Source organism: Syngnathus typhle, linkage group LG1 (assembly GCF_033458585.1).
Source record: "Syngnathus typhle isolate RoL2023-S1 ecotype Sweden linkage group LG1, RoL_Styp_1.0, whole genome shotgun sequence".
Lineage (NCBI taxonomy): Eukaryota > Metazoa > Chordata > Actinopteri > Syngnathiformes > Syngnathidae > Syngnathus > Syngnathus typhle.
In genome coordinates this window covers 21,115,804-21,137,570 of record NC_083738.1, presented here as the reverse complement: position 1 = coordinate 21,137,570, position 21,767 = coordinate 21,115,804, and the positions used below count along the sequence as shown (strand labels likewise).

The 21,767-nt window shown below is 39.7% G+C and overlaps 1 protein-coding gene across 1 annotated transcript in view; it reads right to left on the bottom strand.

Annotated features, from left to right (window-relative positions):
- The window catches only part of drp2 (dystrophin related protein 2), a 78,484-nt gene that overhangs the window by 40,016 nt on the left and 16,701 nt on the right, over nucleotides 1-21,767 (bottom strand). Inside the window, exons 2-3 of the mRNA XM_061290863.1 lie at nucleotides 13,591-13,765; nucleotides 4,760-4,916 (exon numbers count right to left, since the gene is read on the bottom strand). Of these exons, the coding sequence (XP_061146847.1) occupies nucleotides 4,760-4,916; nucleotides 13,591-13,637 (204 nt within the window). The 5' untranslated portion in view covers nucleotides 13,638-13,765. The remainder of the gene's footprint in view (nucleotides 1-4,759; nucleotides 4,917-13,590; nucleotides 13,766-21,767) is intronic.

Sequence of the window (21,767 nt, the reverse complement as noted above, 5' to 3'; positions counted from 1 at the left end):
CCGACTGATATCTGCCTGTTACCAGGCTGTGGATCATTTGGTACTGGGTCAATAGAAAGAAGACTTGTCAGTTTTGATGCCTGAAAAATGAAGGCTATGCGCGGGTAGAAATTCCCTGTTTGCACCTTTTTGTTTATTCACTCAAAGTGTCATGGCGGCAAGGTGATAAGGTAATGGGAAGCCTTTTTCGGATGGCTTGTTAAAGAGGAAATTACAATACAGAGCAAATCAAAGTGGCATGTAACAGCTCCTATAACATTTCCTTGTTTTTCAGGGAACCGGAGAAAAAGTCAGACTACATTATATCATAGACATCTATATTATAGACAGACAAGCATTGGCATTTGGGTTTGCACCATCACTTGTGGAATCGTCGGGTAAAAAGAATAAATGATTTCTAACCAAAATAAAAGAAAAAGAAAACCAGTTTTTGATTCCCACCGCGAACCATCACAGCCTGACTGGAGTCGTGATGAGTCACAGCTCTCTTTGCACAAGTTATAGACGATCTAATTTCCATTAAAAGCTTCATAGCAAACAACTTCAGATGGGGAATACCAGATAAGACACAAATACACACCAGGAAGACCTCAGCAGCAAGTTTTGAGCACAGAAGTTAGTTCAAGGCATCACGGGGCTCTACTGGCAGGATCACATGGGATTACATTGCAGTGTGCTTGTGCTGGAAGCCCAGAGAAGAGCTCAGAAAGCAGTATGAATCCTCTAAGGGAAAGTCATACAGCTGCCCTGCTGGCACAAAAGAGTCAATTAAATGGCAAGAAGGCAGCTCCACTGGAACTCCAGCAGGAGCTGGTTGAGAAGACATGCACAGCCTGGAACTGGCATGTTCTCCAGCATAATAACTAATCTTTGTCTATTTTTGCAATACAGGGATTTCATTTTCTTTACAGAACGTTATAAAGGTTCAAGTGTGTGTGTGTGTGTTTATTATGTCTTTATTTGAGGTGTTCTTGAACATTTTAGATCCAGGTAGAGATTTTTTTTCCCGCAAGGAGCCCTTTGTATGGGGTCTTGATTGGTTTCAATGGGAGATGATGCTATCTGCGGTAAAATGTCTCTTGTTCGTTTCTGAAATAAAGCCTTGATTTTTGACTGGTTTTTCAAACGCAACATCGAACTATGCCGTCATAGGTAGTCTGATCGCAGGCGTTGCTCTATTTATTCATGGAACTTGTAGGCTTTTGCGCTTGAACTTGAGTCCAAAAAAAAACTTTGGACTATTTAGGGTATTTTTAGCAATTTTCATTTTCTGCAATAACGATCTTAATAACAATAATTGTACTTTAGTCAAACAAAGTACTTGAATTTAGTCAAACAAATTTCTAAAGTACGAAATGTGAGAAGCTGGTACCCCTCCGGCCCACAGTGCTTTTTGAAGAAAAGTGTGAGTCACGGTGGTTGCTGCTCCTGCACTTGTTGTGTTGATAATACAACTCTGCTTTGTAGATGCAACTCATTGGAATGCTATGCTAATTGTCTTAGCGCCGTAATAATGTCGTGGATGAAATGTTGCCATGCTGATTACACACCAGCTTCAACACGAATTACAATTTCAGCAGACAATTTACAGTGAGTTCTATATTAGCCCAGGACCCAGCTAGCTTGAGAAACCCCCAGGCGATGAGATTCAAACCCAAAAACCCAAATGAAAGGCAAGCAAATATGATTTAAATGTCTGAAATTTGAGAGTTCGATAAGATTCCCTGTGCAAACCTTCCTCCATCGCACAAACAAGCAAACCACTTCCCACACCTATCCCTTTTTTTTCCTTTTTTTTTTTTTTTATTGCTAACCATTCCCATCTACTCAGGTTCCCCATTGTTTCTATGCTGCCTCTTTTCAGTCTGACCAGAGCGGATCCATGAATCCCTCGACTAGCTGCCTTGTTAAAATTTTAATACGGGCTAAATTTCACACACTGAGGCTTCATCTTTGGTTCAATGAATATTAAGAGGCTTCAGATCAGACTAGGATGAATTATGCACAGTGTAGAGCATTTCCGAGGGAGGAAATGACTTCAACGACTTCATCTCAACGTGTTGCTGGCATCACATTTACTTTTACCTGTAGACAGCCCCTCTTTGGGATTTGTTGACAAGGAAGATGGATTTTTTTCTTCCTTTCACACGAGGCAAAGAAAAAGACTGATGCTGTGTAAAGAGCAGCAAAATCCTCCTTCCCCGTGTTGCACACATGCTCACTCACCCCAACATTGAGGAAAGAAAGACAAAACGCTCCCACAGCTTTACAAATATTTTCTCTTCCCAAATCCCTTGGTCACCCTCGAGGACACACATCCGCTTAACACACTCCTAAACTCCTAAAGACACAACCAATTTTTATTTTTTTTAGACAGATGGGAATTCATCATTCGCACAAAAACGACATTGGGATAAATCCACTTAGGATCAATAATTCACATTGCTTAAAACACTTTAAATCTCCATAGAACTCTGGCATGCAATCTCCAATTTTGCTTTGTTGGAGGAAGTTTCAGAGCAACCAGGCACGGAGAAAGCTGAGACACTGCAGATTATAAATCAGATCGCGCTGAAAATAGGACAGCCAAGAGATACCCAGACAGGATGAGAGGGGAGAAAATGAATGAAAAGTTTATTTGTTTGAAACCTCACTTTACAGCAAAGGTGGAGGGATGATGCAATGACTTCAGTGTGTGGAGTTCCACAGGGTTCTTTTCTTAGACCCTTCCTGTTGTTACCATTTATCAAATGTATTAGGTGCCAATTTGTGTTACTTCCTTGGCCTGATTATACATTTGCTGTCCCTGTAAATATCAAATTAAATAATGAAGTATCGTAAACAATGTCTTTTTGACAACTTGGAATGAAACTGTTGATTGCATCACTACCTGTTTTGTCTAATTTTATTGTCATGTTGTTATTTTTGTAATTTTTTCCTATATTATGTAATACTTTTCGAAATTAAGGACGGAGAAACCGATTGTTAATTTTATTTATTTATTAACAGCTACAATATTTGTTACAAAGCATTTATTGTTTGTGTCGGATAACACACATTCCTTTGTAGTTTATCTATCTAAAATCAGTCGATTCAACTTCAATCATTCACCTCGCAGGCATCCCCCAGTCATCACACGTGACCCAGGGATCTGTTATGGGACCCATTCTTTTCTTCACATATCTCGTTCCCACAAGGAAATACCACAAACACAAGATCACAAATCCAAGTACCATGCCCCACCATCATGTAAAATTCTATCATTTTTAGCGCAAACCTGACAAAATTGATTTCTCCCAGTTATGTTGAAATCTGCACTTATCAAAACGATCAGTTTCCCCATTACAATTCCGCATGTTAAGAGTATGTCACCCGATGGCAAGCTATCTTTTAAAACTCAAATAAATAACATCACACGGTCCACATCCTACCTCCATCTCCACAATATTAATGGCCTCCCCCCGTCCCTCACTCCCTGCTCCACTGCCATCTCCGTTCACCGCGATTTCCTTCTTTTTAGTCTCCCTCACAAATCCCTCCATAAACTCCAACTGGTCCATAATTCAGCTGCTTGAATCATTACAAAAAACAGGTTCCATCAACCACATCAACTCATTTTTACAACATTTAGAATCCTCCTGTTCATTTTCAAGGCCATTCAAAACATCACCCGACCAAATCTGTTGGCCATCATATAGTTTTCCATCACTCATCATCTCCCCTTTAACAAAATATCTGTCCAGAATTGTCGTGTTTGTACAATCTTTCTTTTGTTCTTTTCGTTCCACTTTGATTTTACTGTTTTTTTTATTATAGCTGCTCAGCTCACGTGCAGATTGATGTACGTATTATCTGTTTACACATGTAAAGGGCAGAAATACAGATGACATTTGTTTGCCCGTCTATGACCTTTTGCATTGTTTGTTTGCTCTTGGCTGAACGAACCTGGCCGAAGCAAAGCTATGTGGTGGTTTGGTTTTTCCGAATTTTTGCCTGCAAGTCAAAGCAAAAACAAATCCCCTGAATGATGGCTCATACCTTGTGCATTAGGGCATTCATATCCCAAGGCACCATTGACTAAAGAAAGTGACATTTAGTCAAACGCCTTTCCCCAATTCAGAGTTTAACCTGATGATGTACTTTTGTGAAAAGTGCGATATCAAAAAGCGACTTAATAAAATGTTAATCTTGGCACTTCTTTAAACTCAAAAACCAAGATGTCCTTGCGATATTTAATATCTTTTAATGTTATCAAACTGTAAAAATGTCCCGCCGACCGCTGGACAATAACACATTCAAATCACACGATAACAGAAGCCGCGAGGGCCTTCTATCTTGAAACTTTGACTCGTGACAATCAGGACTCAAGCCTTGATGTCGCGCCTCAAAAACATTAAACAGACGATAATGTGTTTTTTTTTTCCTTCCGTACCATCCGTCTTAGACTGGAACCAATTTACCATAGAAAATGTAGATATAAATGGCTGAGCAATCACACGCATCACATAGATCATAGCACATGACCCTGGGAACACCCTCAATCCATTTTCACACTAAGAAAACAGATAGTAAGCTTAAAAGTGGAAAGGGGCACTCAGCGGGACTTGTCCTCGCCGCCACACTTCCATTAAGCCGTAACGCCCACTGAATACATCTCTCTGTATTTATGTGTAAATCTATCAGACTGTGGTCACAAATTCCTCTTGAGGCACTCGAGTCAATGGATTGTGTGCGCCATTTCAAAAGACTTCGGCATTACCTGGTGGAACTCCCTCTGGTGCTGCACGGCCCCCACGTCGCCTCCTATGGGCAGCTGCTCCGACAGCTCCTCGTCCTTCGCTGTCAGCCATTCGATGATCTCCTGCAGGGAGAGCTGCAGCTTCCCACTGTTGTCCGAGATGGCCTCTATTCGAACACTGATAACACACACATATAACCAAGCAACATTTGGTTACATACTTTTTACCAGTACAGCAGTCACGTGGCTTGACTTGAGACTTGGGACTCAAGACCCAACTTGACTATGACCTGTTATTTTTACAGTGAAATTTGTTGAAGTGTATTGTACTAGATATTGTGTGTGTAAAAAAAAATAAAAAAAGAGGGGGGGGGGAAAAAAGAGATTCGGATTAATTCTTCTTCCTTTTGTTCGCTTGCTACATGCTACATATAGCAAGTAAAGACAATACAGTTGCAAATAAAGGTGCAGGGTAATCACTGTGCAATGAGGATAAATTATTAATAAGTAAGTAATTCATTAGCTGAGCCGACACTTTGTCATTGTTGCTGACAAAACACGAAATACATAACAGTGCTTTTTAAAACAAAAATGTATCCACACGTACTATATATATATATTTTTTTAAAGATATCTTCACCTTTAATTACTGTACACTAAGAGAGGATCAGTATAGAAAATGGATGGATGAATGTTTAATTACCACCAAGCAGCAAGCACCAAGTGTTGCTTTTACATTGCAACTGGCATTAAAAGGGCTATAAAGAGACATTAGAGCCGTGAAAATATCCCAGCGTTTCATTTACGCACCAGAAGCCGAGCACCATCACCATGATGAGGGAAGTCGGAAACGCATCGGTGAAGTCCTCAGTAGTCATCAGATATAGCCGCACAATAATGTCACAGATGTACAAGACATGGCGGCAAGGCATATGATTCGCCAGATCTGTGCAAGGAGTCTTTCTCTACGTGTACCATTAGCACACGTTCATCAGCGGGTTTACTTCGGTTCACATTGGTGAGTGGAGAAAAGGAAATGTAAGGCAATTTTCTGCAAACTGAATTTGGCACACATGAGCACACAAGAGAGATGTGGAATTACATCAGAGATGCCAGCAAGAAGGAGGGAAAGAAGGTAGATGGAAAGAAAGTGGGTAAGTATGAAAAGATTAGAATTAATTGCTTAGGTAGTAATTAAGTACGCCGGCAGGAAGATAACGCTTACGTTTGATTAACACTGATAAGGAGGTATTTGTTTAATAGCATCATAAAATGCTCCATGTTGGGGTTGTAGTTTAAACAAATTCAAATACATTCATTATAAGAAATGTAATGAGTGCTTATCAGTGCAAAGATGTACATACAGAAGGGATAAACAACTCCATTATAATGTATCGAAAGTTGAGTTTAAGTGGACGACTCGATGACGTCGTTCATATTTTTTTAATACAACTCACCATTACAGAAAATACATATAAATACAGGAGTACAACTTAACACACAACTTCTGAGTCATACACAAAAACTAGGCTCTTGCTTGTCTGAGTAAGGTCATCCATCAGCAGACAACCCTGGCTTCAAAATACCCTCACAACAAAAATCTCCAGACGTTCACAAGCTAATACAGAAATGCGCACAGCATTAGCAGAACACACACACAGAGATAATAACACATTTGTCCATCACCGGGGCTTCCATTATAGGCTACCCTCCCAGAGAGGGAGAATTAAAGCACAGTTGTGTTGGAATGGAAAGAGCATCATGTGGCAAGAGTTTGAGCATTTATTTGATATCAGGAACTGGAATCAGTGAGTTGGCCGTTTATAATGTTCGGTGTGAGCAACTTTTCCACGCTTTGATTTTGTATTTGTGAGTCTCACTGTTTACTCCAATCAAATAATACCTGAAAGTTTATTAGAGACTATTATGGAACTCTTTTTAAATTTTATTTAATTTTTTACTTCAATCTGAAGGTAGAGGTCGTTGTGGATAAATAGATGGCCAATTTGTAAGGACTGACACAGCTTGTTTCGTAACACACAAACTTTGAAAAGCGCCCAGGACACAAACAGTTCCAGGTAGTCCACTTAGATACCGGGAAATGTGAGGACAAATAAAACAATGTGGGTAGATATTCCTTTTAAAGATGGTGTAAACATGTTTTTGTATGGTTACATAACCGGGTCAAAATGAGCCCTCACATTAGTTGATTTATCTTTTGTAGTCTCCCTTTATGGCGTCATGAACCCCAAACCAAACAAATGTTTTATGTTTTGCCTCTCTCCCAATAATTGTAGACATTGCATCTAATTGGTGGTGCAAATACAGTCTAACATGATTTTCTTAGAATTATTGATTTGTGATTAGTGTGTGTGATGCGATTACCATGCAGCACATAATGTAATTGTCTTCTACTCAGCATTCTTATAAAACCAAAATTCAGATTAGGCAAATGTGGTGTTTATAAAGATAAACAATGGCCATTATGATTATTGGGCCTCAGGGGAGGTCTGTGCTCCACTGAATGCCACTCTCGATTGTTGTTTTCTGTGACACAGTAAGAAAGTAAATAGCATGAATGTGCTACCACAAAGTCCCCAATGTGTTTATCATTCACCACACAAACAGGGCATTGTTTCTCATTTACAGTGGCTTTCTGGTCATCTACTGATTTTATATCCCATCATTTCCCTTCCTTTTAACTCCTTTTCAATCTCCACTGGCTCTAGAGGGACATGTATCTACTTAAAGAGGCAGATCATGTTGCTACAGTTGGGTATTAAAGAGAAAACATCATTGAGAGTTGTTTTTGTTTATATTGCAAGCAATACAGTGAATGGTCTACTGGCTCTAAAGCATTGAAATGAGGAAGTGGCTGTTTGATGTGTAAATACATTTTCCTCAACAAACACTGGAGCACATTACTCACTGACGTCAGACGCCATTAACAATCCGGGTAATCCAATCAGGAATGTATGGCTTTCGTAAACACTTCGTTAGATTGTCACTAGTACGTTTACAAATCGGAGGAAAACAGGCTCGGAAGATGGCAGAATAAATCTACATGTTGCTGTAGAGCAGATAATTAACCGATGCTTTTCTGCATGGTTGTAAACATTCATTTCAAGACACGTTGACTCCTCCTGTACTTTTGCGCTATACTGACTGTCTGCTGTATGCACAATTGCTCCATTTCAACCATGTTGCTCTTATTTATTATTTATTCATTGCTCTTATTTATTCATTGTATGTGCCTTCTTATTTTTACTTTTTGTATTGTTGGCTTGAATGTTTTGTTTGTCTGTGGACCAATATAATATAATATACATATATATATATATAATATGTAATATGTCTTGTCACCGTGGGATAGTAGGAAACGCAATTTCAATCTCTGTGTGTCTTGACATGAGAAGAAATTGACAACAAAGCAGACTTTGACTTTGATTAGGGTTATATATTTTAATGTCACCTTGAATTTGATAAGGAATGATGGGTGGTGATGGGTTGTTTGAAGGGTTATAATGGCAGCGGCGTTTCATGTTATTTTCCGTTAGCCAGTATATGGAGTTCATTATTGTATATTAGCAATAAGATAGTGGCTCTGCTATATATCCTCCAAGATAAATTGGGGTACACAGTGTCAAAGTCAAATGAACCAATGACAAGACAAAACCAAGAGATGACTTCTAGTGTTTGTCCCTAAACATGCAGCAGCAAGACTGGCATCATCTCGGAACGCTATCACAAGGGAAGGCATGATCAGATCAGTGTGATATTGCAATAATATTGTTGTAATAAAAGATCGCAGACCTTTTCATTTCCGGGATTAGCAGCGTGCAAAGGATCCAGCAGAGATAAACCCACGAACCCGGCATTGGAATATCACTGTTGCTCGCTGCGGGAAGAATTCTTATCATTTCGAGCTGGAAATGTCAAATACGTCGTGACTTGGGCAACCTTTGTATGCAGTTTAATGCAGTACAGTGTCATGCCCCCCGTTGCTTGACAGTTCCCATTCGAAAGTAAATAACATTGTCAAATGGAAATTCAACTCCCCAATCAACCGGGGAGATTACAGCGAGAAGCTTAGCGTTTACCGCTTCCATGATTAATTAATGTGGAGGAGACTGAAGCCGAATTTGGGGTGTTTCCGGAGAAGAGCTTGTTGCTGTGTTGCCTCAGGGCCAGAAGGAGGCTTTGAGCACTGTGCCTGCTTCTCACTCAACAGAAATTTATGAAAATTGTTCCATAAGTCAGATAGGGCAGATCCTAACATTAACCGCAAGGGTATCAAGAAGGAAAATAATTCATCGAGCTTGTTTATTTGTATACTTGCTGTCTTTAAAAGACATTTCAATTGTTGTCAATGATATAGTTCACTTTAACAGTGGACAATATTTGTAAATAATTTAGCTTAAAGTCATTGTTTGCGAATATTACAACACACTGCAAATAAGCAACCATCATCTAACCGCTCTGAAAACTAATTGGAATAAACTGACATCACACTGGGATTTAGCAGGAACAATTTATGGGCATAACATTTGTACCTCATCAAGTCAGATTTCGTGTGCTGTGTCACTATGCGTCACATATTTTCGCCTCACGTTGCCACACTGATGAAATGTAGTCAAAGTCAAGGAAATAGTAGTTCCCTTGCACCAGAAAATCTCAAGTCTATTCTGTAAGCACACTCTCAAAAAGCATTATTGTCTCATTCATGATGCAATACTTGTGAAACATTAGAATTGTATCACTTATTCCGGCAAACTCAAAAGCCGTGGGGCAATTCAGTGATTAAAATCAATGTTACTTATCCATTTTGAAGCCAATTCTAACTAGGAATGGAGGTTTGAACTCTTTATAGCTTGTTGATCTACAAACATAATAGGATGTTATTTAAAGATTTGATGATGAATGCCTCTTAAAATGATCATTTTGGGAAAAGCTCCAAAATACAGTTCACCCCCCCCCCCCCCCCCCCCCCCATGGGCCCGGGGACACTAGTTTGGTCTGGCAGTTTTAACACATCCTGCATCAGTTTCACACTATTATCATAAGTGTTTGCAGATCATTCAATGCAACAGCGCTGACTGGCCTTTTTCATGCTCGACTTGATTGCATGCTTGACAGCAGCAGTCACACGCTTGTCTGCGTCGACATGTGCAAGTCCCCGCTGGTCCATTTGTAAAATGCATTTCTGATGACATCGTCGGTCAGCACTTTTGTGTGTCATCTACAGAAGAAACGTTTTCTCTTACGATTACGTTGGGCCGGTTTGGGAAACGGTGCTTTGTTGTGCATCACGAGTGTAACCGATGCCTGGCCCGAAGCGTCTCTATTACGCTGCCGCCGCCTTCCTGAGATTTGCGGGAAATCCATTTGCTGAGTGACAACAACGCTCACGAGGCTGTTTTGTTCCCTTCACAACTGAAAAATGTTGTTTGATGAGCTACCACAACTGATGGCCAAATGGAATCCGAAATAAGCAATTTACATTTACCCTGAATGGCGACGGCTCTAAAATGACACTGCGAGCATAATGAGAAAATTAACATATAAAATTAAGCAAATGACATGCAAAGATAAATTGTTAATCATGGCGCGAGGGACTCAAATTAATAAATTCCACCCGTGCCATTCATTGGCAGTCAACCTTGCACCACGGGAATGACTTTCCATGGCAATCAGTTGCAGATGAGAATGAACACAAGCGTGTTATTCAACACCGATGAAAGTATAGCTCGACTCAAACAGGCTGAAAAGATGATTTCTTGGCAATTACAAGGCAATTCCAAACATGGCACGCACAGCATTGAGAGCGGGAACTAAACGTTTTGTTGATCGTTGTCAATCACTGCTGTAACTCAAATCTTTGACTTTTATTCCCCATTACTCATCTCTGAGATAATTTGCAGATGTTGCAATGAGAATAAAAATTGGACTGAAAGTGAGCAACTTACAAGTTAAAAAAAGAAATTCTTGGTTCTGGCTGAATAATTGTAAGATTCACGACATAACCAGGATCCCACTTTACGAACATGACGCAGTTTAAAATTAAGCTAACTTGGTAGTAAATTTATCCATCCATCCATTTTCTGAACCGCTTAGTCCCCACGGGGGTCGCGGGAGTGCTGGAGCCTATCCCAGCCGTCATCAGGCAGTAAGGCGGGGGACACCCTGAACTGGTTGCCAGCCAATCGCAGGGCACACAGAGACAAACACCCATTTGCACTCGCACTCACACCTAGGGACAATTTGGAGTCTTCAGTCGACCTACCAAGCATGTTTTTGGGATGTGGGAGGAAACCGGAGTGCCCGGAGAAAACCCACGCGGGCCCGGGGAGAACATGCAAACTCCACACAGGGAGGGCCGGAGGTGGAATCGAACCCGCACCCTCCTAACTGTGAGGCGGACGTGCTACCCAGTGCCCCACCGAGACGCCGTTGGTAAATTCATATGTAAAATAAAATAAAATAAAAGGCACGTGCTGAATTTTTGGAAATTGCTTCTTCCCCATACAGTGCAAACTGCCTTGCCTGGTATTCACCTGTTTTGTTTTCTTAAGCCACTAACCTTGGACAATAGAAACAACACAAACATCTCAAATTGATCTGTTTATCCTGCAGACACAACACAGGAGCTTGCCCAGAGATGATGCTGAGAAAATGGGGACACCAAAGCCCCCAAGGGCTTCCCCCCCCTAAACCATGATCAGAACAAGGAAGGAAGGAAGGAAGGAAAGAAGTAACCAAGCGATACTAGCGAATGGCTAAATACAGAAGGCAGAGTGTGACGACAAGCGGGCCTGAAGTGCCACCTCATTACTCAGACGGACATTGGGTGTGGGTGGTCGTCTGTCTGCAAGAATCTGAGCCATGCGCAAACATTCATTAGGCAGCTCACTGTGTGACACCAAAGACGTGTCCATGCGTCAATGTGGCCGTGATTAGAACACAGGAAGCAATGCAAGTCCCCAAATTTGTTTTCACCAGCAGTTTGCAGTAATGATGATATTACTCTAAAGTGAGATTAGATTGATACAATGGCAACCAATTATTTTCCTGGAACAACAAGTGCCTTGGGTGCTCTGAATTGTTTAATGCTTGGGTATGTAAATTGGCAGATAGATGTTTGTCCCTTGCTGTCTATAATGTCATTTTACACAAGCACGCACGCACACACACACACACACACACACACACACACACACACACACACACACACAGTTACATCGTGTTATCTACGATGTGCAACTTTTTCAGTAGTAAGAATAAAAACTTAACTCTGCAATATACAACAAACGCACAGCAATGTGTTGCCAGTGTTGTAAAAGTCAGTCACGTGCTTCTCATTCTATGTGTGTGTGCGTGTGTGTGTGTTCATGTTTGCACGTGTGTCATTTAATGAGTTGGCCTTCTTTCCGCATTAAACATCAAAAAAAGTGATCACACTGCCAACCTTTTGTTATCATTTCAGAGTCCAATTAGCAAAGTGACACTGTGTTACACTGATAAGTTCCATGCCATGCATAAACAGTGCATATCTTTCAGCTTCACTCTTATCTCTATGCGCCAATTCCACCTGCCACCCAAGAAAATGCAAAAAGGCGCCTTTTCCCACTCAATTTTGGAAGTTGCGAGAAGTTGCAGGTGAAGTTCAATTTAATTCCAGGCCAATGCACAAGATACCAAAGGAGAAAAAAGCCGTCGTCAAATTTTTTGGAGGGAAAAGTTATTTAGCAAATTTCAAAACTATAATTTTATTGCCATATTATGCCTTTTATATTTAAAAAAAAACATTTTGCTCAAGGAAACAGGGCTATTTAAAAAATGGGTTTGTGTTCTCCATAAATAGGACTTACATCCTATAATAATGAGACTATAGATAGAAAGAAAAAAGGTGTATATATATATATATATATTTTTTTTTTTACAAATTGTATTCATTGTAATTTACATTACACATTTCAAAGTTAGCTATTAAGGTGGTTGTTGAAGAGTTACGCATTTCCTGAGATGGTATTGAGTATAAAAAGTTTGTCATGATCTGCCACAGGAATAACAGGGAGGTGACTTTTATTGAGGCAGAGGCTCAACAGGCTGTCGATCAACGTCGGGGAAGCAATTACAAAGCAAAGTCCTATCCTACATAAAAACACACTTTCCTCTCAAGGTTACCTCTTCCTCATTCACTCATTCTTTTTACTTACCTCCCTTTTTTCCTGCATCTCTCTCTGGGATGATTTAGTAACATCTGCCTTTGCGCCTTTTACTCATTCCCTCCCTCTTGCCGGCCCTCCTTATCAATTCACCGTTGTATCCCCCCCCAACCCGCCACTGACCCTCTCCTACTTGCTGATCTAATTACATAGAAGCTGCAGGGGAAACTGTCTTAACCAATTTCACAAGTGTCCTGCCCCCGCCATCCTCCCTATTCCACATTAGACCTGCCGGGGTCAAGTAAGCCATTAAGTGGGAGGTGGGGGTGCAATTGTCTGAACAGAGTGGAGTCGGAGGGTCGGAAACGATGAGGCAAAGCCTGGACGGTCTCCAGTTAAGCATTAGGGAGCAACGTGAGTGGCGTCTCATCGTTTGGCACGCGAGCAATCATGAACACAATACAGGCAGCATTAGTTTACTATCAATGATGAATAAGTTGACTTGGCGGGGAGTAAATGGAAAACACACACAGGCGCACACACACTTGGCCGTGATATAGAAATGTTACACTCATTAGCTTCTAGTCCATTACAAGCATGTGCATGGGGCATGTTATGGAAAAGGCACAATTCCAATCATCCTTCTGTCATCAAGATCCCATTTATTACACGTGATCGTTCCCTTACCGGATATTGTGCGACTTGCGTTTGATCTCATGCCAGCAGAGGTTCATGTCCCCGGCCTGGTGCGGGCTGCCCCCCCTCAGACGCCTGCACTCGGCCCCTTCCTCCTGGGCCTCACCGTCCACTGCCGACTGGCACGGCACGCAGTGGCATCCCGGCCACGAGGGCCGCCCTGGAGCTGAGGATGCATGGACATACGGACACAGAAAGAAAAAAAGAACACAAGACTCTTAAAATCTAGTTGTGAAGCCTTCGATAAAGTTGCTGTTATGATTGTTGCCCCTGGTATGGCTGATTTGGTATAAAAATAAAAAATCTTTCCAATCAATTCAAGTCTTCTCTCAAACCAACATATTTTGTTCATTAAAGTGTGCTAGTATGCTTTTCTAACCACATTTCCTCCCTATCTGTAGAATTAGGCAAAACACAGTTGATCCAAGCGAGCTTATCTGCTCATGTCGAAGAGAATGTTTCACTCTCCTAATAAATCCCTAAAGGAGTAAAACTTTGAACGAAGTCTGCAGCACAGACAACAAACTTCATGCAACGCATTCAGTTAATATGAAGTGATTTGTAACATCTCATAGGCGGTTATTGTTTTGTTTTTTTCTCACATAACAATAAAATAAATAAATAAAGGGTCTTTCTTTGCACACTTTAAAAAAGTGAGAGGTTGTGAGGCTAAACTCGAAGAGGTGCAATCCCCTTGATGGAGGTGACGGAAAGGACAAACACTTGTGAAGTGGTGTAGAGGGCAGTAGGAGATATTTCCGCTCCATTTTCTTCTTTTGAGCCATTATATTTCACGATCGATAACCACGATCGCTATCGATGGTTTGTCTTTGAAAAACTAACATACAGTTTGTGAATTTGACGAGGGTACATGATGAAATCAATTTATTTATAAACAAATTGTCATGCGCCCACTGAAAGTGGTAAAAAAAAAAAAAGATTAATTTTGGGTTGCCGTGTCCACAGCAAACCAAAGCAACCGGCGTATGAATGAGCGGAGACCAGCATTCATCGCACCAACCTACTCCTGTGCTTTTTTTCATCCTCCTGCTCATCTTCTTCCAGCCATTCGCTCTTCCGACCATCACCCTGATTGGATTTCATTTATTTTTAGTTTCCGTGAATCAACAGTTCATCGTGTGGTTGCGGTCTCTCGTCATTTCCTGACTTCCTGCCGTGCCTTCTCTTCCTCAGACAGCTCCTTCTAATGCGGCTAAGTTGGGCGCATGAATCAGCAGTAGGCTGAGTGCTTGAATCACAACCTGCTGCTTCCTCGCAGTCACTTAGCCGAACCAGAAAAAAAATCACTTAAAGCCTCTTGGAGTGTTTGCTTTGTGAGTAAACGCAAAAGACAAGCACGTCGGGATTGTTTGGATTGGAAATGACGAATCAGGATGTAAATCCATTGTTATTCCCGTTAGATCTAACAAAGGATGGTAAATGTGTTACTAATTAAACGCATTAATAATTCAGTGGTATGATGAAGTGATTAATAGGCTTGCCACGTAGATTATAGAGTGGTATGTATCTTGAGATACAAGTGTGTTTCATTTTGATACTGCGCTTGTCACAAAAAAAACACTTCCACCTCAACTCGGCTTTTACAATTGAAGAGAATTCAAATACCAACAGTTGGCAATAAGTCTTGCTTCAATTGACACTCCTGCCCCTTCAGGGTGATGTAATACAGACACAAGTACACAACTACATCACTAAACCGCATCATTATTACTGGTAGTCATTTTTCATAAGGGATAAAAAAAAAAATCTCCGTGAGTATTGTCTGTCCACATGTGTTGCCCCATCATTTGTGTATCAACAGTGGTTACTTAAAGTTATAAAACCGAGAGAGACCGGTGTTATTTGTTAGCCTGTGACATGTTGAGTTGTTTGCTAGCATTCCACTAGCAAAGTTATTTGTAATTCTCTTTAGTTTTAGGTTATGTTTGACAGTAGACTTCAATTGACAGACTTCTAAGTTCAAATTTCTGCTCACAGGTCAAAGTAAAAAAAATGGGCTGAACGGCATACTTTTTTCTGTTTTTTTTATCCGTCGAAAAAAAATTCTGCCTGCGTCAATGTCACTGTGTTTTGTCTATCCAATGTAACGAATGGCTTTCGCCCCCATTCACCAATCAAATGCAGTCAGCCAGTCACATGACTGCACACAATGTCACTGTACCGTAATTTTCGGACTATAAGTCGCACCGGAGTATAAGTCGCACCAGCCATAAAATGCCCAAAAAAGTGAAAAAAAAACATATATATGTACATAAGTCGCTCCTGAGTATAAGTCGCCCCCCACCCAAACTATGAAAAAAAAACGCGACTTATAGTCCGAAAATTACGGTAATTATTTAGAGCATAACTTTGTTCTTTTACTCGACTCGTGCAAAAATACTCAACACTAATTTGTCTCCACTTTGTGATGGACAACATTCAAAGCAATCATAGTCTTGAAAAGGATGTGCAGAAATCATCATATGTCAGAGCCACATCTCGTAGACATGCATCATGCAGGCATGTACCAACCCAAAATGGGTCTGGTCTTGCCAACATGAGTTACACATGATTTGATATTCATAAGCATGATTGGATGCGACGTTGCTCAGCCAAGCGCATGTACAGCGTCACTTAAAGAAAGACAGCAGGGATTTCCCTCGCATTACAATACAGACATGCCTCTACAAAGAGATGCAATAAGTACATCTGGTTCAGTTGACAGCTAATAGCCTCATTATATAATAATTGGTAGAACATAATAGCATGTCTGCCCAACAGTTCTGGCTTCAAATCTTGTCTTGTGCAGGCTACCTCTCCTGCTTTTATATTGTTCATGGGTGTAAATGTGAGCTTGAAAGTGAAAACATTCTCACCTATTTGAAGATTTTTTGCCCAATTGCAATGACACAATTATTGTTCAAAGAAGTTTCTCTTTGCAGAAAAATAGAAATGCAAGACAACAGCAATGGAGCTCACTGAATATTGTGTCATGAATTCCAATAGGAAAGTCGATAGGAAAGAAAGGACTTTTCCACTTCACTTGACTCGCTTTGTTTGGAAGAATCGATCTTTCAATTCAATACACATAACAGAGGGTCCTCTGTTTACAATGGTGTGTTTCTGCTTCATTCGCATCGGTATACCTACGATGCATATTGGATTTGTGTCAATATTTGGCAGAGATGGTAAAAGGTGTATGCATTTTAGTAGAAGTCTCAATACGCTGGGAAAAATATAGTTACTGATTTGACCCCTAAAGTACATTAAAAAAAAGGTACTTAAAAGTGCCTAATAGAATACAAAAACACTTAGTCTTATACAATGCTATATTACCCATTAAAAAAAAAGTTTCATTTTATTTATTTATTTATCTTTTCATTCATTCCTTCGCGCATCTCATCCCTCTGCTACTTTGAATGCAAGGTTGCTAACACTGATGCAGAGATTTTTATTTATTTTTTTAAAGATGTTTTTGCCTATAAAAAAATTATCAAAAGCAAGTTGAGTCGCAGCCTCCAGAAGGCGGTCACAGTCTTTCAGAGCAGACAAAAGTAAAAAAAAAAAAAAAGACAGGGGACGTCGCACAGCGCAAACAAAGTATCGGATGATGCCATCATCACCACGCCAGTATGGCGATACGGATCTGAATGAAGGTAGACTGCGGCTTAGATACGTATCCATTGATTGATGCTCATTACTGGAGCTGTGCAAATGAAAAGCATTTATTTCCCAATGTGACAAACTTCCCAAACTTAGCGGCAACCACCTCCTAAAGCCGATTGGATCCGCATTGTTAATGCTGTCACTAAGGCTAACTGAGTGTGGACATTACTTGCAAGGCTGGACAAAGAAATTTTGAGCCACTTTAAGAATGCAAAGAGGAAGGAGAGGAGACAAAAAGACTCCTACAGCTACAAATAGTCTGAATAAAAAAAAAAAAATCTGGCCAAAAGCCTGAGCTCATGGTTTTGAAATGACATGATCAATAATTGTTCATTAACTGTTAAACTAATCCCAAAAATGTTTTATTAGGTTTAAAAACATTGTCACAATAGCAATAAAAAAAAACAATGTGCTTGAACACTATCTTTGTAATAGTTGTTTTAGTGGTGAGAATTTTATTTGAGTAGATCTTACAGGTATCTTGATGTATTTGTTTTTTCCGTGACATTTGGAGGAAAAAAAAAAACATTTTGTCAATCAAAAATATTTACCAAGGCTTGCATGGCGCAAACAACAAAAAAGTGAAAATCCACAAAGCACAACTGTTGTCAAAATGAAGCTCCTCAACTCATTTCCACATAGTTCCTTAGTACCAACATGCTATCAGATGGAAGCAAAGTACTAGTTTTGTCAAAATGAAGCTCCTTAACTAAGTTCCTTGACACAAGGACGCCAAAATATTGCTTTTAAAAAGAGAGTTTATTTCATGAGAATGGATGGGCAAACATTTTTTTTTTTTTTTTTATGAGTCGTTAAGCCTGTAAATTAAGACTATAAAAAATAACATTTTGTTGAAATCAAAGAAATCAGTTTTAAACGAGACATTTGGGTACCTCTGTAAATCCCAACGGTCCAGACAATTGCCTGTGTTTGCCAAATGTTATATTTGCCCTTTCCACAAGTATCAGTACTTCTACTGTTAATTTTCATTTATTGACTGGAACTACTTGAGCTGGGTGGTTGCTTCGAGTCTCAGCTTGCATTTGAGTCTTTTGCCCATATTGCGTTCAATGAACACATCGTCCTAATGGGACATTTCTTTCCCAGAGAGCCTAGTAAGATATTCATCCGCAGTGACAGATGGCGCGATTGTACTGAAATGGAACTAATTCCACACAGTAATTGCGAAACACATCCTTCTGTCAGCCAGCGAGAGCCCACAACACTTTGTAATGCTTTTACACCCAGTTAAAACGCTGCACACAAGCGTTAAAAACCATTGAGCGCCGTCCAAAAAGAGGTGCCAAGCTCAGATATGGACGCCCGGAAATAGTCAGCTGGCCTCCACTGGAGGTGTTAAACTCTCATTTAAATCTTGAGCAAATAAATGCCAAGTCAACAATAACACAGTTTGGCAGCCAGCTGTTGAAATATCCACTCGGTGGAAGTGGAAACCGGCATTTTTGCTGAGTCAATGTAAGCTCTCGGCTGGTGTTTGGGATCTGGGTTAGTGGAGGTTGGCGCGCTGTGCTAATCTGGCGGGCGCCCCTTGGCGGGCGCTGGCTCTGAGGAGGATGAAACCAAAGCAGCCCTTTGCAGCTGGAAGAGATACACACACAAACACTAAAGCCACTATTCATAGTCAAAATGCTGGATGATGTTCAGGAAATAACACCAGCTCAATATGACCACAAAATAGAACCAAAAATTCTGAATTTGTATCTGCATCAGATTTGACAGTTTACTTGGTCAATTAAAACAAGCAAGGTCAGCGTTATTTCTATACACCGTGAGCTCCTCTGCACATTCCACAAACTTGCTTTTTAGGTTCATTAAAAAAATAAATCTTTTGGGTCCAGGGACTCATTTCAAGAAATTTTAGGAAGGAGCCAGTCATGACCCTAACACCAATGAAACAGAACTATGTACCAAGAGTACTGGCAAAGTTCACAGGAATGAAAAAGTTGGCTCTTAATATTATGAGAATAGTTTTCTTTTTAAATGAAGAAAAATAAATTAGATTAGATTAAAAAAAAAAGGGTTTTTTTCTAAGAGAAAGCCATAATATATTATTAAAAGTTGAAAGAAGTAATAACATCATATTTTAACCAGTGAATTAAAATAATATAACTTTGTTCTCATGTCGGGCATTTTATTTTTGCATGACAAAAGACGGCAATATTCTAAAAAAATAATAAAAAATGATATGGCTTTTGTTCTACTTGAAATAAAAGCAGACTTTATGCAATCATTTAAATTTTCTACCTTGGACACGGCGGACCAATTGGTTTGTCAGTCGGATTTTGTAGGTATGCAATTAATTTTTTTTTATTGCACATACGTACGTAACTGTTCCGAGGGCACCACTTTGAGAAGAACTGCTCTTAACTGTGCCATCAGTGAGAATGTGAGTGTTTGCCTATCCAGTATGTGCGATCAACTGACGACCAACCCACGGTTTATCCCGCCTTCTTCACAAATTCAGTTCGGGTAGGCTCCAGCAACCTTTAATGAGGACAAGCGTTCTAGAAAATGAACCTGAACGATTGCCATCCTCCCTCCTGTTACCCTCCATCGCCACTGTTCTTCATCATGCTGCCTGTGTTTTGCCCTCCGACCGCATATTTTATTATCCGTCGTACTCGATTATCTTTTCCATGTGGCAATAATTTGCCCCCAAGCGAACATGCCGTCCCCATACTAATTTATATTTCCAAGGTGCCATTGCAGTTCTTTGTCCTGGAAAGACTAAGTGGAAATGAGAAGTGTGTGTGCTATGTGTGTGTTTAAATAATCATAACAGCTTTACTGCTAATAAAATAAAACCATGTACACAACTTGGGAGGGTCGCTGAATGTAACATTGTGCCCTCTATTTGTATTGATTATAGTCTTTTTTTTTGTTGTTAGATCTTCTCTGAGAGAATTATTTGCCCCAAACAAACATGCCATCCACACACTAATTTATTTTTGCGATGGATTTAAGTGACGGATTTGTATGTGCTGACTCAGTAGGAAAATATATTGTATCGCTTTCTTATGAAACGCAAGCATCTTTCAATTTCTTTCAGGTTTTTTTTACTGAACAGAAACCGTAGTATAGCATATAATGCATTTTATATATATTTATATATTGGGTCCTTTTCATAGCAAAATTTCGAGGCCCACAGGTGAAAAAATAAATAAGGCATAGTCCACTACATGAAGGTATGATATAGTGCAGCATGGGTTAGATAGAATAGGGTACTTTAATTATTATTATTATGTACAGCTTAAACAACAAGAGGTTTGAGAATTGAAGCTTATTGCACACCTAGCCTCATGTCACACAACGTTGTGTGACTCCGAAAAGTAATTAAACTGAAAACATTGTGCAAAACGTTCTGAAATTTATGTTGATATTTTTATTATTGAGAATTTATTCAAGTACCAAATATAAGTATTTGTCCAGGTTTCAGATTATTGATGTGCTACTTTGTGTTATGCGTGATTTGTAGAATTTTGATATTTTATACTTATTTTAATCAATATATTCTTTACTAAGTGCTATGAGAAATAATCAAAGAGAAATCTTTCCAGCAATAAATAAAATAATTAAGTTCAAGTTTTAATCATGATGAATAGTGGTTTAAAAAGTTAAAAAATATTACATCTGACAATGGACGGAACTAAACTATACTATCATGGTACCCAATTTTCAAAGCCGCTGACAGAAAGAACAAACCTCAGTTAATGGGGTGTAATACTGTATATACGCAGTGGGACGTTAAAAGTGGAGCAATTTGACACAAAAAGGATTTAAAACATATCACTCTATAAGTTAAGAAGATTATTTCATCCCTCAAGTGTTAGAATGACATGAAAAGGCATTTTGGGGATTAGTAGAGACATAAAACTGCTCCTTGCGACAACACTTGACAACATAGGGTGTCAAGTGAATAAGTCCAAAACATGGAAATCAATGGATCGTGACGCCCCCTTATTTCCCCAAATAATATTTCTTCGCAAAGGCAGGCACCAAATTAAGTATTAATAAATGAAATAAGTATGAAAGACATGAATGCATGAACTGCTTTACAACGGTGATTAAAAGAGAACAGAAACGTGCAGTAATGTGGAAGGACGGGATGTCTGCTTGTGAAAGGAGGCAATTTCGCAAAGCTCAAATGAAATCCCTGCTAATTAAGATGGGTTTCATGCGCTACAATGACTTGAAGATGAAATATTTTCATATGACAAAGTCACAGAGCTGTCAGCAGACACTTCAGTACCGCCTCTGTGTGCACTTTTACCACTATCGCTTTTCTTTTGGTGTGTATATCGACTCAAATAACCTCACGCGGTACACATCTGGCCTGACCTTGTGAGTGCATTACGACATTGGTGGTATTTATACAATGGCAATGGAACTAATCACTGCACAAGAATACTTTTTATTAATGTACAAAGTGTAGTGTTTATCTTGCTGATTAGCATCTTAATGTCTTGTACAAACATTTCACA